Below are 26119 nucleotides of genomic sequence, written 5' to 3'. Positions count from 1 at the left end.
CATGAAAAGTACAACAATCATCTACGCTATGTTGGTCTAGACACTTTTCAAAAGGTTTATTATGTGGCTACTAGGATTGAAGATGATCATGCTAAAGAAAAATCAAATAAACCCCATTATCATCATAAACCTAATAATAACTACAAAAAAGGGGAATGATAATACATCATCCTCTATTGATGTATTTGCGACCATCACGCAATATAATAATACAAATCAATACAATAATAATGAACCTAGCAGGAGGTGGACAAAAGAAAGAAAATTTTACACCATTTCCTGTAAGTTATAAAGAGTTATTCGAAAAAAAAAAGCTTAGTTGCGCCAACAACACCCACTCCACCAGAAAGAAGGTTTCCTCAATGGGATGATATTGCTTATAGTGCTTATCATAGGGGCGTTCGACACGATACTTAATGTTGCTACGTCTTACAGTACAAACTACAAGATTTAGTAGACGATGGGAGAATTCCCACGCTTAAACCTAACAATAATGCATCCCCATTAGGGGTGTTTCATATTGATGAGGATTATATGGGAAGTGGTACGTTCAATCCTTTGGACTATATCACACCTATAGAAAAACCTCTAGCCACAATACTTATAGGGGCAACTAACGAAGTATGTGGATTATGGGGCGACGACTTTCAAGACTTTTATGTCTCTAAGTATGCCGCCGTCCCAGCTCCTTGTTTACAAAATGAGACAAATGGAGCGCTTGATTGGGATCATTTCTTGGAGAAGTCACAAGACCTATCAAATCTCTCCTTGGATGAACAATAGCATCAAGCACAACTCATGGAACATCTTGAAATGGAGGCACATCCAAAGACTCTAGAAAAAAGTTGGTTTGTGAGTCCTACGACTAATCCAAATGAGGTAGATCATCTAACTCGTTTTGGGTGAGTTTATCAAGCACCACCACCACCAAATGGATCTGCGACCACATAAAATCAAACTCAAGGTCAAATGCAGAACACAATACCACCTCCACTTGAGGTAGAAGATCCATTGGTTAAACAACTTTGCCAATCCAAGGCGAATGTTAGCATTTGGGAACTCTTAAGTACTTCTAAAGAACATAGGAATTCTCTTATGAATGATCTAACGGCCTTGCCTTTAAGCACAGACACAACCCCTAAGGATCTCGTAAGCTGGCCTACTAGCGAAAAATCCGACAAATCAATCATTTTCATTAATGATGATTTGCCTTCAAAAGACACTACCCACAATAATGCATTATACTTAACTGTGGGGTGCAAGGGATACAACATCCCTCTTACTTTGGTAGATAATGGGTCAGCCGTAAATGTATGCCCATTGCGAACTACGAAATATTTAGGCCTTAATCCAGAAAAAGACTTACAATCAACAACACAAAGTATTAGGGCCTACGACAACTCGAGAAGATCGGTGTGTGGAACTGTTAAGCTACCAATTACCACAGGCCCAATTCAAAAGATGGTTGAATTCCATGTTACGGACGTTAAACCTACATTCAACCTTCTACTTGGACATTCTTGGATACATGAGCTTGGTGCAATACCATCCTCACTTCATCAAATGATTAGGTCAAACTATCAAGGGCTTCCTATGATTATACATGCTTCTCCACTCAAAATAGCCATAAATGACCAATCACTTTTGGAAATAAACCATGATAATGATGAATAGGACATGTGGGGATTTGCCGCAGAGCCAATCTACACAATCGAAATGGAAGAAAGCCTTGAAGAATCATTCAAGCTTGATCCATATTCTACCAAGAGAGTAAACAACATCTTATTCAAGAGTAATTACTTTCCTGGGATGCCTTTGGGAATAGGAATGAAGAATTCTCTCTTACTTCCTATCCCAAAGAAAAGCTTCTCCGTTGGATTGGGATATAAATCAACAAAAGAAGAACAAGAGTCTCACGATGCAAAAACAAAAATACATAGGGACAACAACAAGAAAGGGATAGTCACTTTACTCCCATCCTATCAACAGACCCTTAATGGACAATTCATTAGGGAGGTATAAGATTACTCATGCTACGACTTTCCAGAACCATTAGTTCTGCAAGGAATCAAGAAGCCAGGATTTTGAATATTCCACGATTACTACTTCTTAAATGATGATCTTAAAATCATTGAATCAAAACACCCAATTCTAGGGTGCTATGATGGGCAAGCATTTAACTTGCTATTTGGACTAAAGCAAAATCATGTTACTACAATGACCAATCAGAATGCCATTCAAGATGAAGCTTTTGACCCGACCTCCTTGATTACCCCTTCTAATGAAACCTTTGTGCATGGATGGAGGAAATCTTTCAAATGGACCAATCACAAAGGCGATAAATTGGAGATCATCACAGGCGAAGGGAAGATGTTTGAAGAATTAGACGATGAATCAAGCATAGACTCTAGGGAAGCTAAAATTTAGGCCTTGTGGCCATTACTGAATCTTTATTTTCTAGTTCTAAGGATAGTGATCCCAAAAAGGATTCTTCTCTTGATGTACTCTCTTTTGAATTTGATAATATGAGCTCTATTTCCAAGTATATGCCTTCTCTTGAATCTTTCGAATGCTACAACAATCAATCTAATAAAGATAATGACATTAATAAATTGATTGAACTAATGAATGAACTAGAACAAATGAACCCTATCATTGATGAAACTTAAATAGTCAATATATGAACCAATGAAAACAAAAGAGAAGTCAAAATTGGCTTAACTCTAAATTCGGAAGAGCGATCGACCCTCATATCGACGCTCAAAGAATTCGAAGACGTGTTGGCTTGGTCATACTAGGACATGCCTGGAATAGATAGGGAAATCGCGGAAGATACCCTTCCCTTGAACCTTACCTCAAAACCAGTAAAACAAAAACTTCGACGAATGAAACCTGATGTTGCATTAAAAATAAAAGAAGAAGTACAAAAACAATTGGACGCTGGTTTCATTCGCGTATGTAGTTACCCAGAATGGTTGGCGAACATCGTCCCATTCCCCAAAAAGGATGGACAAGTTCGCATGTGTGTCGATTTTAGGGAGCTTAATAAGGCTAGCCCTACAGACGATTTTCCTCTACCACATATTGACATATTGGTAGATAACACGGCTGAACATGCAATATTATCCTTTATGGATGGATACGCAGGTTACAATCAAATTTTAATGGCAAAAGAAGATGAAGAAAAGACATGCTTTATTACCCCTTGGGATACATATTGCTACATAGTCATACCATTTGGTTTAAAAAATGCAGGGGCTACGTACCAAAGAACGACTACGACTCTCTTGCACGATATTATGCATAAAGAGATAAAAGTGTATGTGGATGATATGATAGTAAAGTCAAAAGATAGAATGGGAAATATAAAAGCTTTACGCAAATTTTTCACTCGCATAATACAAAATGCGATTGAATCCACAAAAAACGCAACTTTGGAGTAACTTCCGGCAAGTTACTCGGATACGTAGTAAGCACACGTGGTATTGAGATCGATCCCTCTAAAATAAAGGAAATTGTTGACATGCCTCCCTCTCAAACAGAAAAACAAATTAGGGGGTTCCTTGGCAATTTCAATACACTAGTCGATTCATCAAGAAATTAACTATGACTTGCGAGCCAATATTTAAAAAACTAAAAAAAGAGATAAAACATGAATGGGACGATCAATGCCAAAAGGCCTTTGAGAAAATCAAAGATTATCTCAAAATTCCACCAATTTTAGCACCACCAGTACCCAAACTACCGCTTAGGCTATACATCACAATTACAGACACGGCCACAGGCGCCATGTTAGCACAAGAGGTAGAAAAAGTTGAGCGTGCAATATATTATATAAGTAAAAAGTTCATTCAATATGAAACAAATAATAGCATCTTGGAAAAAACGAGTCAAGGATTAGTGTGGGCGACTAAAAAATTACAACATTATATGCTACCACACACCACTCATGTAATTTCTCAACAAAATCTGATATAGTATTTGTTTGAACAACCACCTATAAAAGGAAGGATATCCAAATGGTTGGTGATGTTAGCCGAATTCGAGCTAAAATATATTCTTGAAAAGTCAATGAAAGGAAAAGTGATTTCCGATTTTCTAGCTCAACATCCGATTCAAACAAGTCATGCAGAAACTACTCATCTTCTAGATGAAGAGATTCTTATGACGCAAGATGACAAATGGGTAATGTACTTTGACGGTGCGTCCAATCAAAAAGGATGTGGCGTAGAGGTGTTACTCATAAGTCCAGAGGGAGCACATACTCGAATCTCTTTCAAATTAGACATTGAGGTTACTAATAATGCCGCGGAATGTGAAGTGTGCATTATTGGATTAGAAGCAACCGCTAGAATAGGTGTGCAAAAATTAGAGGTATATGGAGATTTTAGTTTGATTATAAATCATATACTGAAAAAAGGGAAAATAAAGAACTCCACAATGATATTATACCAAGCACACCTAGAGCAACTCATCGAGAATTTTGAACATATTGATTTTAAATATCTCCTAAGGGATGATAATCAATTTCCCGATGCAGTAGCAAAATTATCCTCAATGATCAACATTCCAGATCACTTAAATATGATGCCATTACGCATTGATAGAAGAGAAGAACCATCGTATTGCAACGCAATAGAGGAAATAAATAACATTGAAGGAGATAATCCTTGGTATGATCATATCCTCCAATATATTATCCATGGCACATACCCTAAAAATACTTCATCGAAAAACCAAAGAGCCTTAAAACACTTGCGGCACAATACGGTCTAGTAAACGGTCAACTATGCAAAAGAGGACCTAATGGTCAAAGATTATTATGTATAGACCAACCCGAATCCACACGCCTTATGGAAGATACTCACAAAGGTGTTTGTCGACCTCACATGAATGGTAAAATGCTTGCAAAGATAATTTCATGACAAGGGTACTATTGGTCCACTATGGAAGATGATTGCATACAATATGTCAAAAAATGTCCAGAGTGCCAAATGTTCGCTAATTTACAACACCTTCCACCATTCTAACTATACAACCTCACTTCCCCTTGGCCTTTTTCAACTTGGGGAATTGACAAAATTAGTAAAATTTCTCCAACAGGAGTAGGAGGGAACGAGTACGTATTAGCAGCCATCGATTACATTATCAAGTGGATTGAGGCCGCTTCTTACGTGAATATCACTTCTAAACATATCGCAAAGTTTCTTGAACGAAACATATTTTGTAGATATAGAGTTCCACGTAAACTAATTAGTGATCGGGGATCTCAATTCAAAGCTGAAGTCGAGACCCTCTTAACTCGTTATAAAGTAAAACATCATCACTCATCTCCATACAGACCTCAAATGAATGATGGAGCGTTAGAATCGACAAAGAAAAACATAACAGTAATCATTAAGAAAATGGCAGAAAATTATAAAGACTGGTCGAATAAACTACACTTCGCATTATGGGGTTATAAAACGTCCATACGAACATTAATAGGGGTAACTCCATACTCTTTAGTTTTCGGAATGGACGTAGTTCAACCAATCGAACTGGAAATACCATCCCTACGCATCGTACTCAAAAGTAAGCTACCAGAAGCTGAATAGGTAAGAGCAAGGTATGAAGAGCTTTTATTCCTCGATGAACGACGGTTAAGAGCTTTGCATCATGTACAAGTCTACCAACGGCGCATTGTGCGTCATTTAAATAAAAGGGTAAAACCCAGAAATATCAAATAAGGCGACTTTATACTAAAGGAGGTTAGAGGTCCACCAACCGATCCAAGAGGGAAATTCAAGCCTAATTGGATAGGTCCCTACCGCGTAATTGAAATCCTATCAGGAGGAGCCGTCAGATTAATGGATATTAGAGGAGATGAAATTCGCCAATTAATAAACATTGATCCAGTTAAAAAAATATTACATATAAAACCTAGATAAACTCGTTCATTCATTAGATAAATCATTTTTAGCATTCAATTGAAATATTCTAAGTGTTATGCACTTTCCCAAATAACACGACAAAGCACATAACACTTGAGGGGGGTAATGTAAATTAAAAATATCATTCTAAGTGTACATATTTTTTCGAACATCACGAAAAACTCTTCACAATGGGGGGGGGGGTAATAATGCAAAGAAAAAAAAATTATAACGCTCGTAGCACAGGTGTCGCGTGCAACTAGAATAGTTGCGCGCGGATGTCACGCGCAACAAATTTCGTTGCGCGTGACAGGATCGCGCAACCTCAGATGCTGCGCGTGCCACCTTTCGATGAACTACGAAACCGGATTTTTATGGTCGAAAAAAGTTTTGACTTTTACTTGCGACAAAAAGAGGGCGTTTCTTAAATATAACATATACTCGGAAAGTAAAAAACTTAAACTTTGATTTAAATGTTAAACAAAGTTTGATTAATTTTTTTCATTTAATTTCTATTCAAGAGATTAAATTAAAAAAAATATTCAAAAAATATATATATATAAAAAAATACAATAAATATAAAAAAGGAAGAACTACGCAAAGACCTAATTTGGTATTACGAATACGTAGACAATCTCTATGATTCGGTCATATCAAAATTAAAAAAATTTTATAATAAAGCTCATTTTTATTTTGTTCAAAATCCAAAAGAAAGAGAGAGACATTATTGAATTAGATAGTAAAAAAAAAAAAAAAAACATAGTGGTGATTACACTTTATTCCAATTAAACTAATGAAAGAATTGTGTAACACTCTAAGCTTTTACTATGTCTTCGATTGTCACAGATGATGGAGGAGTAGTTTCCATCGCGGTAATTTCAGAAGCCTTGGAGCTCTTCCCTACACTCTTCTTTTTCACCCAAACATTATTTTTCAATTTAGGGATTGGGGCCTTCACAACCTGTTTTCCTTTCCCTTTGATGATTTGAGCTTTCTTACGAGTGTTTGGTGAAGGTTCGTTGATTTTCACACCTTGTTGCGCGGGTTTAGAGGGAGCTTTCCTTTTTTTTTTTCCCTTCGAACGAGCCTTAGGGGATGAGAAGTCTAATTTTCTTCTCACTCCTTTGTTTTGGCCACTAGGAGGTGTAGTAATGGTTAAATGCATCAAAGGCTTAGGTGGATTACGAGCTATGGCCGCTTGAAGTTGATATCAAGCCTTGTTTAATTTGCCTTTATCCGCCGAATTCATCCAAGCTTTGTAAAAGGAAGATAATACAATACTCGCGGTAGGATTTTTTACTACCCACCTAGGAAGACTTAACCAATATTCCATCCAACGAGGAATTCTTTTGGGTTTAAAGATCACATCTTTAGGGGCATCACAATCTTGTTGGGGAATAATTTGTTTCATCCCGTATTGTCTCATTACCCTTAAAGGAAAAATATAAGTGGTACTGGATAGGCCAAGAAGCCTAAATAAGGGCAATTAAAACTATTTCCCACCATACTACTTATGTTCCACCAAGGACTCACAAAGCGTATGTTGGGAGCCCCGTGACAGAAAAACGACGTCCATTCTTCTTTATTCTTATGCTTATAAAGAATTCGACGTCCAGGGAATGTCCTTACTCCGTTAGCTTACAGATTTTGTGGCTAATCAACAATTCGCAAACGCTCCATGAGCAAAATCTGAAAAAAAGAGAAAAAAAAATTATTAGCTTCCGATTCACACAAGCAGGTGGTGCGCACATCAAAATCAGTTACGCGCCCCAACCGCGCGCATCGCAGAAGATTGTGCTGGTCGTTCCAGCGCAACTTCATGACTTGTGCTGGAATACGACGTAAAAAGAAAAAGAAACGTACGTGTTATAGGAGTGGACTTCTCGTGAATCTATTTTCGTTAGGGTCTCCTCTAAAGCGATTCAAGCATAGAACGGTTTCCGCTAAAGCCAAAGTAGCGGGTGAGTGACATCCCTCTACCTTGTCATGACGTACGCAACCCATGAGTTGTGCATGACGTACGCACACAACCAATTCACATTCACGCGACAGCCGCGCGCAACTCCTACAGTTGCGCACGTCTGCTTTGTCGCGACATGTGAGTTGGGATTATTTCCGTATTTTGCACTACATGATGCCAAAATCCCAGGAGATCTTAAGACAAATTATACGCTTACCTTAACTAACCTTTGTGTCCTTTTCCTTAATATTTTCTTAATTTTCATATTTTTTTTTTCCTTTACTTTCTTTTTCTTTTTTCCTTTTTTCCTTTCTTTTTTCTATTCCCTTGTTTCCTTTTTGTTATTTTTTTCGAGGGGGGTAAGTCGGGAACCTTTCCCTCCCTTGGAAAATTTTTGCAAATTTTTTATATAATAATAAAAAAAAGATAAAAAGGTAGAAAATTACAAAAAAAATAATAATAAAAAAAAATGTACACATGGAAATAAAAGAAAATGACATATATACAAAAAACGTGTCATATGTACAACCAAAAAATATATACATTTGTTTCCTAATATAAAAAAATGTGTGTACAAAGGAAGTCAGGATGGTCGGCGACTCCTAGACGGCTGCTGCACATCCTGCAAAATCCAAACGAAGATTAATACATAAAATGTGTGATAACTTCGTTAAAAGAAAAATATATAATAAACTTACCGCGACCATCCGATGATCGCGACATGACAAAGTGAGGAGAGCTCTCCGATAAGCAGCTCGGAAAGCGAGAAAAGTCCTCACCATGCCGTTCACGATCTCTCGCAGAACCTGTTCCAAAAGACATGGACAGTTAGCAAAAATGTATATGAAAAAATATATATAAATACATATGCATAAGGAACATACCGACTCAACCGTCTAAGGAACAAACGGTATCCCCTCCTCATCCTCCGCTGCTGGAAGGATCTCACGAAATACCGACCCAACGGCATCAGTATACGTGATTTCCGCTGTAAGAGGCACCCAACCACCTAGCTCAATCCGCTGAAAAATAAATAAAAGGGTCAAAGATCCGAAAAAATAAATATAAATAAAAAAGAGAGTTAAAGAACAAACCGGAACAAAAGCTGGGAAAGGAGTCAGCCTGGACGCAATGAAAGTTGGATACGATGCATCTGGCAGCACCAGCTGCTCCGCTGGATATCCAAGGATCGCCTGAGCTCGATCCTCGGTAGACAGCAAGTCCGGACGTAACATCTGGATCGGAGGATGCACGGGAACCATGGGCTCCTCGAATGCAGACTGCCAGAGAACACGCTCGCCTAAAAACCAAGCATATGTCCTCCGAAGGACTAGAAGTCCTTGATAAAGAGCCTGAAAACTGCAAAGAATCATGTCGGACCGGACAACCTCATGGACTCCGACGATCAAACTCCAAGGACGAAGATCGATCTACAAACACAACCACATGAAAAATCGTCAGAAAATAAATAAAATCAAAAGATGCACATGTAGTTGGAATACTCACCGACGCACGAGTCGCCGAAAAGATCCTCTGGCGATAGTTGCCGGCAAAAGTGGGTCGTCTCTTCTTAATCGTGACTAATCAATGGCCGATAGGAAAACGAGCAGCCTAAAACATCCTAGGGGCTAAGAAAGGCAGGTACGAGTATCCCCAAGCCTTAAACCGAAAAAGGATAAGCCTAAAGGAGAAAAGCAAAAATAATAATCGAAAGAAGCTTAAAGTACTTATCTCAAGGATACGACCGTGCCACGTAAGGGAGATCCAAGGAACCTTAGTACCTGCCGCGAAATCCATCACCCGGGTCGCCTTTCCCAACGCTGTAAGCATACGGGCATACGACACCTCCGCCCAACTCTGGTTACCTAATTACAGCCTACGTTCGGGGACAAGCGAACCAACTACAACCCACGTTTGGGGACAAGCGAACCAACTACAACCCACGTCCGGGGAAAATAAGTAACCCAATAGCAAAACTTTCTCCTCGATCACCCAAGATAGTGACGGAAAGAAAGCGAGCAATGTATATCTGAACCAGCTGCTCAGGTGTACACTGTCGATCACGCTCGACAGTCGACAACTCGTCGGCAAGAACCGAGTATGGACAAGACTGCGTGTACACGTGAAGGGCTGACGCAAGACAGTCCCCCACAAGGTCGCGCAGTATCTCGTCTGACCCCTTAACGATCTCTATGGCTACGAGCTCTCCTCCAAAAGGAAAACCCGTAATCATAGAGAAATCGAAAGGGGTAACTGTCATCTCTCCCCATGGAAAGTGGAAAGTGTTGGTGGAATCCCACCAAAACTCCCGCAATCCAAGGAGGAAAGAAGACGACGTAGGCTGACGCAGGTTGATGCATGCTAGGCTTACTCTAAGGAAAATAAAAATAATAATAAAAAAACGGTTATGGTTTAAAAAGGAGAAGAAACTAAGGAAAAAAGAAAGAAACAAAGGCGCAAAGAATTCACGATGCCGCACCACCCTCTGATCGAGACTTGATGGTCTGGGTCCCACTTAAGGACACTAGGGTCCCAGTTGGGAGGAGCCTCCCAAAACACATCCTCCTGGCGACGTCTATCGGCTGCAATGCGTCGCTCTCAAACCTCCTCTCGAGGACGGGTGACATTCTTTCGAGGTCGAACCGCCTTGTCAGGACCTTATGAGTGGCATTTATGCCACGGTTAAGGTTCATTTTGATGGTCATTTTCCCACATTTGTGGCTTGTTTGCATCCTTTTCTTTCACTTAGTTCCATTTCGCTTTATGCATCTTCTTTCCTAGATTTTGCCCTTTTTCCTACTCTTTAATTTGATTTCCATGCTTATTTCTTTGTAGGAACCGGGGTTTTCAAGAGGAGGAAGCTAAAGTTCAAGGAAAGCTTAAGATAAGCAAGGTTAAGGAGAGGTTCGGCCGAACCCCCTGAAGGTGGGGTCGAACCAGGGTGTGGCCGAACCTGCTCCATTGTCCGACCGAACGTCGAGGTAGAGTCAAGTTGCATTTTGGTGATTTTGTAGGAGTATTCGAACCTCATAAGTTCGACCAGACCAGGATCAGAGGAGTTCGACCGAACCTTCCCATGCTTCGGCCGAACCTATCCTGTAGTCTGGCCGAACCTTCCTATTGTTCGATCGGACCACTCCCCTACTTCACCTAGCTGTGTACGGACTACATAAGTCCCATTTTAGAACGTTTTGATGTAATTAGATTAACTTAGTTTTAATTTTCTGCATTTTTTTATCTTAATCTAGAGAGAGAAACACTATTAGTCTTCATTTGGTAGAGAGAGAAAGTCTGGATTTCTCCATTGATGAACTTTGATTTGAAGAAGAAGCTTGTTTAATATTTTGTAGATTTTCAACTTCAATTAATGAGCAATCTCTTACTCTTTCTCTTTACCTTTGCATTTAATTTTTTTTGTTTACTTTGATTTTCCTTCTTTGATTTTTAATCATGTTGATGCTTATTGATTTGGTCATTGATATTGTTTTCAACATGATTTGTGAGTAGTCACTTAGCCAAGGGTGTGGGGATGGTGTAGATGCTAATTGTTCATGCTTATAATATTGGGGTTAAGTTAATTGTGATTAAAATCTTTGCATGCTTGATATTCTTTGATCTTCTTGAAAGTGCACATTGTTGGTTGATTAAAGGTGAATCTTTGCTAACAAGGAACGGAAGTTGACTTGGTTAAGGTTCATTACTATCGATTGTTCTTTTATTGCACCTCCCAATATATGGTTCTAGTGTGGAAATATAGAGGCTATGTTAGGAGAAACCGATTAACCCTGGAAGGCGGTTAGATTGGACCTTATTTCGATATTCATGCATGTTTAGTTCACTATTGATTTGCTTTTATGTTATTGCATGATCAAGCGGCATCTACATCTACCCATTTCCCTTGGTGTTTAGTTATATTTATTTTAACTCGTTTTACCTTTAGTTAAATCTCTTAGTCATTCCTGTTCATTGTCCCGAGATAGCTTAAAATCTAGTGATGAATGCGTTGTTTATGTGCTTCTCCCAGTGGTTCGATCCCTCTTCTTGCCATATACGTGTATTAGGATAAGTCTAGTGTTATAAATTGTATTTGATTTAGGCGTAGTTGTCTAACAACGCGATTATTCCTCTATCAAACTGGCGTCGTTGCCGGGAAGACGGCTTCCATTGATATTTCATTGCTTGTTTGAGACTATCTCACCTTTTATTTGTTATTGTTTGCTACTTTTGTTACTTGTCAGTGCTTACGTTCTTCTTAGCTTTGTTGTATGACCCGCTCAAGATCTTTGATTCCCATCGATCTAGAGCTAGAAAGGTCTTTATCCCTACTTCGAAGTGAAGCGAGAGCAAGGAGTAGAAATTCTCACACCCCGACGAGAGGGGTAAGAGAATTAGAAGATACTCCACCCTCTTCACCCTCAAGTGAAGAATTAGATAGCCCTAACTCATCATCGAGTCCGAAAATAAACCCTTTCTCAACCTATAAGTTCGAGAGTGAAGAAGGTCCTAAAATGGGAGAGAATACACCTTTGAGTCGTCTTGGGCTCCCGAAGCCTTTAGAGCACAAAGTGGAATTTTAACTCCTTCCACTCAAGCCAACAATTGTGATATCAAGCCCAATTTAATTGCTTTGATAGAGAGAAAACAATTCTCGGGTGGAAAGTTTGAGAGTCCTCATGAGCACATAAAAGAGTTTGAGATATATTGTGACACAATAAAGGCCAATGGAGTGACTTAAGAATATATTCGCCTCAAGATGTTTCCATTTTCTCTAATTGGTAGAGGTCTAAAATGGCTAAATAAGGAGGTGCCCCCTAACTCTCTCACGACATGGGACCAAGTGACTACAACTTTTTTAAGGAGGTTTTATAACCATAGGAAGACCGCCGAGGCTCGGTCTTTGATCCAAGGTTTTCGCCAAAAGAGTGGTGAGTCTCTATGTGCGGCATGGGAACGATCCAAAACACTTCAACGTCAATGTCCACACCATGGGATACCCAACTATCAACTCATTCAAACTTTCTATGGAGGTCTCACACCTCAAGGGAGAACAAGCCTTGACGCCGCGGCCGGCGGTCCAATCATGAACAAAGGAGTGGATGAAGTGGAGTGTATTATAGAGGAGGCCGCAAAGCACTATGAAGATTGGTATGAAGGAGAAGGGGATGCTATTTCTAGTAAGGGTGTTTATGCATTGGAGCAAGCCAACGCAATCAACAACCTATCTACCCAAATCTTCAAATGACCAAGCAAATGGATGAATTGATGAAAGAAAGGTCTAATCCTCATGGTAATACCTCCCCTTCAACCAAGGGAGGCAATGGTATGGATACTTCCTCCCCCTCTCCTTACAATACAAATTCCCAAGGATGCATGTTTTGTTCTAATTGTGAAACCTATGATCATGATACCTCTCATTGTGTATATCCTTGAGAAGTTCAAACCCTTCCCCATGAACATGATGATAATATGGAAAATTTCAATGGTATGAATTTTGCTCCTAGAATGAGGAATGTAGGGAACTTGAGGCCAAACTCCAATTAAATGGGGAATTGGAATGAAGGTGGAAACCATGGTTGGAACCAAAGTGGTGATGGTTATGATAACCAATACCATGGTGGGGGAGGCCCTTCCAATATCAATGGAAGAGGCTACTCTAACCAAAGGGGGTATGGTAATCAAAACCAACAACTTAATTCCCGATATCAGATCATGACCATCAATATCAAAATTTTGGTGATCAAGGTAACATGGGAAACAATCAACAAAGTAATGTTCCTAACCAAGGCACCAGAGGCAATAGGGGTCAATATGTTTCTAACTATGCCCAAACTAATAGGCCTTTGGGTTTCCATCAACCCAACCTTCCTCCACCTCAACAACCTCTTCAACTTGAAGCCCCTCCAAATGATCCCATGATGGCTAAGTTAGATGCTCTTTTGAAAATGCGTGAGGAGGATCAAAAGAGGCATGAGGAGGAACAAAGGAGATATGAGGAGGATAAAAAGCGAACTAATGCTCATATGAAAATGCTTGAGACCCAAATTGCTCAACTTGCATCTAATTCATCCCCTTCTTCTTCTTCTTCTTCTTCTTCTTCTTCTTCTTCTTCGTCTTCTTCTTCTTCTTCTTTTTCTTCTTCTTCTTCTTCTTCTTCTTCTTCTTCTTCTTCTTCTTCTTCTTCTTCTTCTTTCTTCTTCTTCTTCTTCTCACATTCCAAGTCAAGGAGTCAACCCAAAACCTATGTATGCCGTGACAACTAGGAGTGGGAAGGTAGTAGGGAGTGACCCTTTAGTTGAGGAAGAACCCCAAGAGGAGGTGGAGTTAGAGAATGAGGGTGAGAGAACCAATGAGCCATTAAGTGTTGAGAAGGAAAAAGATGTTGAGGTGCCAAAGGAAAAATAAGCCACTCCCTTGCCCCTAAATCGCCAACCTAGTGAGGAAAAGCTACCCTTTCCACAACGATTCGTGAGAGCTAAACTTGATTCCCAATTTGGAAAGCTTTTGGGAGTCATTAAGAATTTGCATGTTTCTGTTCCTTTTGTTGATGCTATGAAGAAAATGCCCCACTATTTGAAATTCTTTAAAGACCTTTTGAGTGGGAGAAGGGAGTGCAAAATGGTGAGCTTGACTGCCAATTGTAGTGCAATTCTTTCCAACAAAATTCCTACCAAATTGAAAGATCCGGGTAACTTCTCCATTCCTTGTTCTATTAATGGCATTGATTTTGATAAAGACTTGTGTGATTTAGGAGCAAGTGTGAGTCTCATGCCCTATTCCGTCTACCAAAAGCTTAGTGTAGGAACCCTCTCCCCCACTAACATAACTCTCCAACTAGCGGACCGTGCCATTAAGTTCCTCATGGGCAAGGTTGAGGACATTCCCCTTAGGGTAGGAAAGTTCACATTCCCCGTGGATTTCTATGTCCTAGAGATGGATGAGGACGAGAGGATTCCTATAATTTTGGGTAGACCATTTCTAGCTACTTCTAGAGCTATCATGGATGTGAAGGAGGGTAAGATATCCTTGATAATTTACAATGATTCCATTGAATTTGACTTGAATAGTGTCATGCAACAACCCTCCTCAAGTCGTGAATGATTTAGAGTAGATGTTCTTGATACCGTGCTTAATGAATTTTCACACTCCCACTTGCATGCTATTAATGATCCTCTTGAAAGTGTGTTGTTGAATGAATCCAAGATAGGTACTCACAAAGAATACATACAATTCTATGAGGATTTGCTTGAGGAAAGAAAGAGGGAATGCAAGGATGCGAGCATGGAAAAAGAGGCTTCATACATTCATGACCTTTTTCAAGTTGAAGAAAGAGAAGAGAACCCCAATGGTAAGGGAGCACCAAAGGTAGACTTGAAACCTCTACCTTTGGGATTGAGGTATGCATTTCTTGGTTCCGATGAGTCTTTCCCCATTATTGTCAATTCTAACCTAACGGAGGAGCAAACCTCCCTCTTGATCAATGTTTTGAGAAAACACAAGAAAGCTTTGGGTTATACCATTGATGATATCAAAGGTATAAGTCCATCATTATGCATGCACAAAATTGATCTAGAGGGAGATGCCAAACTCGTTAGACAAAGGCAAAGAAAGCTTAACCCTTCCATGCAAGAGGTTGTGCGGAAGGAAGTGGATAAGCTACTTGATGCGGGAATTATCTACCCAATCGCTCATAGTGATTGGGTATCTCCCGTACAAGTTATGCCTAAGAAAGGGGGCATGACGGTAGTGAAAAATGATCATGACCAGCTAGTGCCTACCAGGCTTGTTACTGGTTGGCGCATTTGTATTGACTATCGCTAACTTAACACAAGTACATGCAAAGATCATTTTCCACTACCGTTCATTGATCAAATGTTGGAAAGGCTTACAAAGAATTCCTTCTATTGTTTCCTTGATGGTTACTCGGGATTTTTCCAAATCCCGATTGACCCCAAGGATCAAGAGAAGACAACTTTTACATGCCCCTACGGTACTTATGCGTATCGTAGGATGCCTTTCAGGCTTTGTAATGCCCCCACAACATTCAAACGTAGCATGATGTCAATTTTTAGTGATATGATTGAGGATGGGATAGAAGTATTCATGAATGCTTCTCCGTTGGAGGACCACCTATGAAGATTGTCTATCCAATTTATCTCGTTGCTTAGAAAGATGTGAGAGAGCCAACCTCGTGTTGAATTGGGAAAAGTGCCACTTCATGGTGGAAAGTGGAATTGTTCTTGGGCACAAAATTTCCCATGCCGGCATTGAGGTAAATAGAGCCAAGGAGGAGGTCATTAAGAAACTTCCTCCTCCCACCAATGTGAGGGAAGTGAGATCTTTTCTTGGCCATGCCGGGTTCTATCGGCGCTTTATAAAAGATTTTTCATTGATTGCTAAGCCTCTCACATCCCTATTGCAACAAGATAAAGAGTTTGTGTTAAATGATGCTTGTCAAGAGTCTTTTTGTAGGTTGAAAGAAGCATTTTGCACCGCTCCTACTGTCCAAGGTCTGGATTGGTCACTTCCATTTGAACTCATGTGCGATGCAAGCGACGAGGCTATTGGATCGGTTCTTGGGCAAAGAAAGGATGGGAAACTTCATGTCATATATTATTTGTCTAAAACACTCAATGATGCCCAACAAAACTACACAACTACCGAGAAGGAGTTCTTAGCGGTTATTCACTTATTTGAGAATTTTAGAACCACTCGGCTCTCAAATATTTTATAGGAAAGAAGGAAGCTAAACCGAGGTTGTTGAGATGGGTTTTAGTTCTCCAAGACTTTGATTATGAGCTGAGAGACAAGAAGGGAGCCGAGAATGTGGTGGTGGATCACCTTTCAAGGTTGGGCAGTGCAAGGTTTCAAGATTATGGTTTTCCAATAGAGGATGCTCTACGGGATGATGTGCTATATGTCCTTGAGGTGAAGTCGGAGCCATGGTATGCGGATATTGTAAATTATTTGTCTTGTAGTGTCGTACCTCCGGATTTCACTTCACAACAACGTCGAAGACTCAAGTATGAGGCCAAGAGATACATTTGGGATGATCCTATTTTATTGAAGAGAGGCGTCGATGGTTTGTTGAGGACATGCGTCCCCAACGACGAGGTTCAAAGTGTTCTCCATATGTGCCACTCTTCTCCTTGTAGTGGGCATATGAGTGCTCAAAAGACCGCTTCAAAGGTTCTACAATCTATGCTCTTTGGGCCTTCTCTATTCAAGGATGCTTGGATTTTTTTTTAAGACTTGTGATAGATGTCAACGGATGGGAAATATTTCTAGGAGGGGAAATGCCGCAAAACCCTATCCTTGAGCTTGAAGTTTTTGATGTGTGGGCTATAGATTTCATATGCCCTTTTATTTCTTCACATGGGAACAAGTATATTTTGGTTACCGTTGACTATGTCTCTAAGTGGGCGGAGGCTGTGGCTTCCCCTACGAATGATTCTAAGGTAGTGGTTAATCTTTTCAAAAGGTGATTTTCCCAAGATTTGGTATTCCAAGAGCCATAATTAGTGATGGGGGGTCACATTTCAAGCACCACACCTTCGTTCGACTTCTTGATAGATATGGAGTGTCTCATAAGCGGGGGCTTGCTTACCACCCTCAAACGAGTGGTCAAGCGGAGATCACCAATAGGGAGCTCAAGGTGATCTTGGATAATATGATTGCTAGAACAAGAAAGGATTGGTCTTCTAAACTCATCGACTCTCTATGGGCGTATAGGACCGCCTTCAAAACTCCAATAGGGACCACTTCCTATAAGCTTGTTTATGGGAAAAATTGTCACTTGCCCATAGAGATGGAGCATCAAACCCATTGGGCGATTAAGCAAATCAACTTTGACCTCCATAGTACGGGTGAACAAAGGCTTCTCGAGCTACATGAGTTAGAGGAATTGAGGATGAATGCTTACGATAGCGCAAGCATGTACAAGGCACGGACACAGGCTTGGCACGATGCTTAAATTGTCAAGAAGGAATTTGTCAAAGGCCAAAAAGTCCTCCTATTCAACTCCCGCTTGAAGCTTTTCTCGGGCAAGCTTAGGTCAAGGTGGAGTGGGTCGTAGATTATCACGGAGGTGTTCCCATATGGCGTTTATGAGATTTCCCAAGACGGCCATACTCCATTTAAAGTGAACGGTCACCGGCTCAAGCCCTACTACGAAGGATTCCCAAGTGATGAACCAATTTTTGTGACTCTTCTTGATATGAATCATCAATTTGACCCTCATTGATTAGTTCATGGAACGTCGAGCTAACGACGTAAACCAAAAGCGCTTCCAGGAGGCAACCCGAGTCTCTAAACCTTTTATACTCTCTTCTTTTCTTGATGCTTTGTTATTTTTCTATCTACAATTTCGGATTATTGGTTTTTTGAGTTTTGATTGTGTTGGAATTTTTGGTATGCTTTGCTTTAGCATGATTGTATAGTGTTTTAGTGTAGAGGGGTGTTTGTGCATATTTTGCTGCAAAATGAGCATTTTTGAAAAAAATTAGGTGGTTCGACCGAACTCCCTGAAGGTTCGGTCAAACTTTATGAAAGGTTTGCCCGAACTTTCTTGAGTTCGGCCGCACCTCCTCTGGAAGCTATATCTGAAAAATTTCTGCCAGAATTGTAGAAATTAAGGATTCAGAGTATGTTTGACCGAACACATACGGATTTCGACCGAACCTTAGTTAACCCAAACATTGTTAAGTTCGGTCGCACCTCCTCTGGAATTAAAAACTGGAAAGTTTCTACTCATTTTGTGAATTCAGCGTTAGAGACCAGGTTCGACCGAACCTTGAGTAAGTTCAGCCGAACAATTTAAATGATTCGACCGAACAAACCCAAGGTTCGGCCGAACCTTGGACGAGTTTAAAATAAAAAACCTGCTGTTTTTCCTCACGGTTTCATCAACTTATTCGACCCTCTCTCTCTCCTCTTCTCTTTCTCACTCTAAAACTCCATTACAACTCTTAATTTCAACCCCAAACCTCCATCAAAATCACTCCAATCTCCTCTATTTCTCACTTATTTTTCATCCTTCACTCAATTTCTACAATCTCCACCATAAATTCCACACAAAAATCCCATCTTTCAATTTTTCCCCAATTTCTAGGGTTGAGTTCTTTGGTGTTTTTGGGTTTCTACTTACTTACAATCAATTGTGGTATGGTTTTCCTACCTTTTGCAAGTTCATTTCTTCAATTTCTCATAGTTTTACCATGTTTTGCATGTTTAAATATGAATTGTAGTATTCTTGAAATTGTTGGTAATAGCTTGTTTGATTCATGTGGTTCTTTGGATTTACTTGTTGCAATTGATTGGTAAATAGTCATCATCTTTGACTCTTCTCACATATATTTCCATCACCATAGCCATTGCAGCCACACCTAGTATCACTTTCACACACGTCTTTTACACATACATAGCCATATCAGCTATCCCTTAGGAACCTTTTATCATGAAATCTTGTTACCCCACTGCATGTGCATGATTCATCATCTTTCAAGATAACATTCATTTAAAGAAACATTGTATACTTGCTTAGCTTCCTGACCTGAGCAATGTTTATTGTTTCATGCATCACATAATGTGCTTAGCAACATTTATATATCAATAATTTGTAATCATGCAAAGCATATCGTTCATAGCTCCTTGACCTAAGCAACGTTCGTTATGTAATAATCACTTCATCTAAGTGACGTTCAAGATCTTTTCTTTAAATCATATATGATGCTTAGCTCCATGAAATAAGCTCATTCATCTATCGTGTCACATGATGTAGTTGTCCTTAGCCTCCTGGCCTAAAAATATACATCATGCATAAATTACTTTCAAGACAAGCAATTCAATCCATACGATTCATTTCGTCTTGCTCAAGGAGGAAGTTCAAAACTTCTTCCCTTTTAAATTATTTTATTTTAGGGAAGTTCAAAAACTTTTTCAAAAATTTTTATCGAGGGAAGTTCGAAAATAAAATTTCATTTTTCACGTCTTTCCTTATCGGGAGAAAGTGGGTACCCTCCACTTGTCTCATGACAAAAATGATGGAAAATTTTTGCTTTTGCATTTTTAGTTGCTTGTGTCTACACACACACACTCAAACTATACACACACAATCACAAGTCATACTCATGTCATGTCGTGTCAAGTGAAACTTGGTCAAGTCAGTTAGTCAAGTCAATCATAGTCTATACGAGTCTCCTGGAAAATTTTATTTTGCAGGACTCAATTACAGCCTACGTCCGGGGACAAGCGGACCATCTACAACCCATGTCCGAGGACAAGCAGACCATTTACAACCAACCCACATCTGGGGACAAGCGGACCATTTACAACCAGCCCACGTCCGGGGACAAGCGGACCATTTACAACCAGCCCACGTTCGGGGACAACTAGACCATTTACAACCCACGTCCGGGGACAAACGGACCATTTACAGCCCACGTCGAGGAACAAGTGGACCATTTACAGCCCACGTTTGGGGATAAGCGGACCATTTAAAGCCCATGTTCGGGGACAAGCGGACCATTTACAGCCCACGTCCGGGGACAAGCGGACCATTTACAGCCCACGTCTAGGGACAAGAGGACCATCTAACACCCACGTTTGGGGACAAGCGAACCAACTACAGCCCACGATCAGGGATATCGAACCACCATCATTTCACGGTGCAAGGTTCTCGATACACATAGACTTGCAATCTCATCACATTTCGACTTTCCTCAAGCATGGAAAGTATTATTTGGTGGATATCTTCAAGCGTTGAAAACCGCCAAATTCATATGTCGGCTTTCCTCAAGCATGGAAAGTATCATCTTGTAGATTTCTTCAAGCATAGAAATCTACCAAACTCGTCAGTCGACTTTTCTCAGGCATGGAAATTATTTCAACAGAATGTCATTCGGTGGATTCCTTCAAGCATAGGAAGCTACCAAGCTCATTTGCCACCGATACACTGGTGTTAGATAAGCATTATATTCCTTTACTCTTTTATCTGTAGAACTTATCGGCGTATATAAAGTGATTTAGGATTGCAAAATGTCTTAAATAATTCTCCCTCCCTATCGACTACTTTCACTATCGTTTTCGAAACTGACGCTTCAACAAACTCAGTCAAAGTGAGGGCTTCTATGAACACCTAAAAATGTCTCCCCAAAACCAAACCCGTTGAAGAACACCTTTCACCGAAATTATTGGTCAGGTTTAGTATTTAATCTTTAGAGTGCTTAAATCCATGTTCTATCCAATAAATTTCATGAACCAATCAAATTTCTAGCTCATTTCCCTAAACCATAACCTATTTTATACTTTTCGTGTCCTTATCGCAAAACCGAGAGAAACTTATTTTATGGCTATAAAATTTTGATCCAATTATTATATTTTTGGATATTCTTTTAAATAATCTTTCCATCCATATATCATAAGCCCCATTCCGAGCTATAACAAAAAAGATATGAGCAAAATACTAAGCTAGGCCTAAAACCAACACCCTTCCACTAAAACGGCCATATATTAAAATCTAAAAATCATTTTGACCTGATTCTAATTAGGTTTCAAAGTAGACTTTATAAGCTTTCTAATGATATGTTATATTCCTTATTCTAAGCTACAGATCAAAAGTTATCGCAATTTGAAAAACACGTAAAAAACTGAAATCGTCGCGCAGGCAACCAAACCACCGCATCACGGGGGAAAGTGACGTGGCACGGGGCCTGTTACCATGACACTGAAATTCTCAACGTGTCACAGTGCCTGGTGCCGTGACACGGGAATTCCCGTTCTTATTTCCGCGCTCTTTTAACGCGTAAATTTCCCGCGTCACGGGTGATGATGACGTGGCACGGGGTATGGTACCGTGACACGAGATTTTTCACCGTGTCACGGTGCTTTCCCGTGTCTTTTCCGCGTTTCATTTCTTGTAGGTCAAATATTTCCCGTGTCACGGTGCTTTCCCGTGTCTTTGACACAAAAAATTCACCGTGTCATGGTATGTCTTCCCGTTTCACGGTGCACACCTCGTGACACGGAATTTTCTCGTGTCTTTTCCGCGTAAACCCTTCACGCGTTTTCACTTCCCGTAGGTCAAATATTTCCCGTGTCACCCCAGTTGTCCACCGTGTCACGGTGTTTTCTGCTGTGTCGCGGTGTTAATTTTTAGGGTTTTTACCTTTGTAGGGTTCCGCGTGTTCCCTATACTTAATTTCCCTATAAATAAGACCCTGATTTCTACAGTTCGAAGCACCACTAATCATTCTTTCTCACCTTACACCAAAAATCATTCTCTTCTCCCTCTTTAATCTAATTTCTAGCCTCCTTATTCTTCCATAATAATTCCCCTAAGCACTCCAAGGAGTCTATACTTAACCCGAGGTTCCGTCCTTAAACCAAGGCGTGATAGGTACAAATAATTGAGGGTTTGGACCAAATCAACTCTACTTTTTTTTTAATTTAATTTAATTTTCATTTACTTTATTTTTTTATTGAAGTTACTAACAATTTATTCATGATGTAGAAATTTAATATTGCTAGTATCATGATTAGGGTTATTTTATATTTGATTTGACTAACGCTATTATTGTTAAATTGCTTCCAATATTAATGTTTATTCTATTGTTATTATTGATCACTGTATTGTATGTTTAAAGGGAATATGTAATGGAAAATCACTCCTAATAAGATAATTTGGACAACCGGTTTAGAATCCTTTTTAATCTTGTTATTAATTCAAATGATCGCAATATTTTAGAATAATATGTTGCATTAATATTAAACCAATTTAGCTAAATAATAGTTTGGAGCGAATTGAGTATTTTGTTTGCGTGCCTTTGAGATCGGAGGAATTTTTTTCACTATAAGAATTGAGTAGAGGCCAATACGGGCGAATGTGACTCCATGACTCACTTCGTACCATCATCCCCGATCCTCCTTTCGTGGTTCCGAACCATATGGAGTTTGTAATCTCATGGATTATGAATGGGGTGTAACCTTCACGGGTCAATCGTTGTTGCATATTGTTGTCCCTTAATTGTGGTTGCCTTTTATGATCCGTGAATGGTTTACAAGTTCCTAAAAAAAATTGTTGGCGGCTCCCTACTTTCCTTGTCCCTAATCGTATTATGTCAATTCCCATTTCCTATGAGTGCCAAGCATATTCACACATGCTTTAACGTAGGCGCACTTCGAGCGACGCCTACAGGATGACCTTATGATTCCACATAAAAATATCTTTTTCCGTTTCCCTCGCGGAATCATGAGGAGCTAGCTAGGGGATGACTTGAAACTAGTGGAGAAAACGTGGACCGTCTTTGTTGGGGCTAGGGCAGAAAGTGAAGTCATTAGTTCTCTATGCTTTGCTTAGGTTTGTCTCTTTCAACTGTGAGTATCTTATAACGTGTTTTCCCTCATTGAATTGAGAAAGGTGAGTATTCTTTGGTGCATTTCTTTTCGTTCAAGTTCAAATGGTGAATTTTTTACCTAAGTGCTTAAGTGGTTTTTCTTAACCCTTGTCATGTTATGTTTGTCGTGGCTTTCTCATTGTTTTGGTATCCCTTGCTTGAGGACTAGCAAGAGGCAAGTGTGGGGGAAGTTGATGAGTGGCATTTATGCCACGGTTAAGGTTCATTTTAATGGTCATTTTCCCACATTTGCGGCTTGTTTGCATCCTTTTCTTTGCACTTAGTTCTATTTCCCTTTATGCATCTTCTTTCCTAGATTTTGCCCTTTTTCCTACTCTTTACTTTGATTTCCATGCTTATTCTTTGTAGGAACCGGGGTCTTCAAGAGTAGGAAGATAAAGTTCAAGGAAAGCTAAAGATAAGCAAGGTTAAGGAGAGGTTCGGCTGAACCCCCTGAAGGTGCGGTCGAACCAGGGTGTGGCCGAACCTGCTCCATAGTCTGGCCGAACGTCGAGGCAGAGTTAAGTTGTACTTTGGTGATTTTGTAGGAGTGGTTGAACCTCAGAAGTTCGATCAGACCACGATCAGGGGAGTTCGACCGAACCTACCCATGGTTCGGCCGAATCTACCTTGTAGTCCAGCCGAACCTTCCCAGTGTCTGGTCGGACCACTCCCCTACTTCAGCTAGCTATGTACGGACTATATAAGTCCCATTTGAGAACGTTTTGATGTAATTAGATTAACTTAGTTTTAATTTTCTGCATTTTTTTAGCTTAATCTAGAGAGAGAAACACTATTAGTCTTTATTTGGTAGAGAGAGAAAGTGTGGATTTCTTCATTGATGAACTTGGATTTCGAAGAAGAAGCTTGTTTAATCTTTTGTAGATCTTCAACTTCAGTTAATGAGCAATCTCATACTCTTTCTCTTAACATTTGCATTTAATTTTGTTTCTTTACTTTGATTTTCCTTCTTTAATTATTAATCATGTTGATGCATATTGATTTGGTGATTGATATTGTTTTAAACATGATTTGTGAGTAGTCACTTAGCCAAGGGTGTGGGGATGGTGTAGTTGCTAATTGTTCATGCTTATAATATTGGGGTTAAGTTAATTGTGATTAAAATCTTTGCATGCTTGATATTCTTTGATCTTCTTGCAAGTGCACATTGTTGATTGATTAAAGGTGAATCTTTGCTAACAAGGAACGGAAGTTGACTTAGTTAAGGTTCATTACTATTGATTGTTCTTTGATTGCACCTCTCAATATATGGTTCTAGTGTGGAAACATAGAGGCTATGTTAGGAGATACCGATTAACCCCGGAAGGTGGTTAGATTGGACCTTATTTTGATATTCATGCATGTTTAGTTCACTATTGATTCGCTTTTATATTATTGCATGATCAAGCGGCATCTACATCTACCCATTTCCCTTAGTGTTTAGTTATATTGATTTTAACTCGTTTTACCTTTAGTTTAATCTCTTAGTCATTACTGTACTTTGTCCCGAGATAGCTTAAAGTCTAGTAATGAATGCGGTGTTTATGTGCTTCTCCCTGTGGTTCGATCTCTCTTCTTGCCATATACTTGTATTAGGATAAGTCGAGTGTTATAAATTGTATTTGATTTAGGTGTAGTTGTCTAACGACGCGATTATTCCTCTATCAGGACCCTCTAGAATCTCCTCAACATCGATGAATGAAGGTGAGTCCATGCTATGATGCATAAAGTTTATTTATTAGTGTACTTTATTTCCTAAACCAAACTAATATATGTATTCTAGGCCCATTTCGGCAGCATAACGGCTGCCGATAGGGCAAAACACGAAAATCGAATGCCACCTATACTTGGGGGCTACGATACCTGCAGTTAAACTCAGTAAATGGGGGCTTCTAACACCCACAAAAGCCATCCTATACTAGTTTCAACTAAGCATTCAAGGGATTGTATTTCAAATTCTCAAAGAATCAACTACTCTTAGACGAATAACAGTAATATAAACATGATTATCGTCTACCAAACAAGTTTAAGGTTTAAACATTGCAAAAATAAGCTAAGAGTATGTTTCCCGCCATTTTTCAACAATTCAAAATTCGCAAAATTGAATTATGAACTTAATATTTGTTCCATCACTATAATATACATCATAATCAGCAAGTGTAACCAAAATGAGCAAGAACACAACAATGAAATCGAGTAAAATTCGAAGAAAAAGTGCAAGAATGAACTTAAATAAAGAAATGCTCATATAAGGTTCAATAAATAACCATTTTTCATAAAATTTGTTGCAAAACACTCCTCAATCATAGTATAACAACATGGAACAAACAATTTTTAGAATAATGGACTGAATCGAAAATCCCCAAATTCGAAATTTAGTGTTCAACGGTTCGAAAATCGTCCCAATTAAGCCAAAATCAAACGAAATATAACAAAAAATACATTGGATTATGGAAAATGAATAAGGGACAAGATCTATTTCCTTAAGATTCGAAAAACAAGAAAATTCGAGCTTCGAAGAGAGAGAAAGGGGCGAAAATGGCGAAGGAAGGAGAAGTTCCTTGTCCAGCGAGACCCCTAGTGAACTCATGCCCTGAAATTTATAGTCACTAGATAGCTTGCTTAGACTCTCTTGCATGAGGTTCATCTGTTGTTGCTTCACGGGATCATCGATCTTGAGTGTGAGTAGCTTCAGTGTCTCAATCACGATAACCAATTGGTTCCTAAACTCATTGACTTCTTCTTGACTTGCCATTATCTTTTTAGCCTTCCTCTTTTGACGAATCGGTTTATCAAAAAGCGAGACTTAAATAAAGAGGTTGTCCTCAATTAATCGCCCTTCTCTCCTCGACCAAGTA

The 26119-nt window shown here is 39.5% G+C and overlaps 2 protein-coding genes across 2 annotated transcripts; both read left to right on the top strand.

The window, feature by feature from the left end:
* The first annotated feature begins 14112 nt into the window (after nt 1-14112).
* On the top strand, nt 14113-14970 carry LOC110691628. Its single transcript, XM_021868583.1, has 2 exons — nt 14113-14256; nt 14371-14970. Exons 1-2 carry the CDS (start codon nt 14113-14115, stop codon nt 14968-14970), a joined length of 744 nt encoding a protein of 247 aa, XP_021724275.1.
* A 1006-nt stretch (nt 14971-15976) lies between these two features.
* Nucleotides 15977-17842, top strand: LOC110691627. Its single transcript, XM_021868582.1, has 4 exons — nt 15977-16379; nt 16604-16951; nt 17131-17350; nt 17443-17842. Exons 1-4 carry the CDS (start codon nt 15977-15979, stop codon nt 17840-17842), a joined length of 1371 nt encoding a protein of 456 aa, XP_021724274.1.
* Nucleotides 17843-26119: the final 8277 nt, after the last annotated feature.

This window comes from Chenopodium quinoa, unplaced genomic scaffold (assembly GCF_001683475.1).
Source record: "Chenopodium quinoa cultivar QQ74 unplaced genomic scaffold, ASM168347v1, whole genome shotgun sequence".
Lineage (NCBI taxonomy): Eukaryota > Viridiplantae > Streptophyta > Magnoliopsida > Caryophyllales > Amaranthaceae > Chenopodium > Chenopodium quinoa.
The sequence above is the reverse complement of the archived record's forward strand: the minus strand, read 5'-3'. Positions and strand labels throughout refer to the sequence as shown.

Excerpts from the sequence above, each read along its gene's own strand:
- LOC110691628 (XM_021868583.1), top strand. The coding sequence starts at position 14,113 with ATGTATGCCGTGACAACTAGGAGTGGGAAGGTAGTAGGGAGTGACCCT. Across the intron at positions 14,257-14,370 it reads AGAAGGAAAAAGATGTTGAG|CTTTTGGGAGTCATTAAGAA; the intron begins GTGCCAAAGGAA and ends CAATTTGGAAAG.
- LOC110691627 (XM_021868582.1), top strand. The coding sequence starts at position 15,977 with ATGCTTCTCCGTTGGAGGACCACCTATGAAGATTGTCTATCCAATTTA. Across the intron at positions 16,380-16,603 it reads CACCGCTCCTACTGTCCAAG|GAAAGAAGGAAGCTAAACCG; the intron begins GTCTGGATTGGT and ends AATATTTTATAG. Across the intron at positions 16,952-17,130 it reads ATTGAAGAGAGGCGTCGATG|ATGTCAACGGATGGGAAATA; the intron begins GTTTGTTGAGGA and ends GACTTGTGATAG.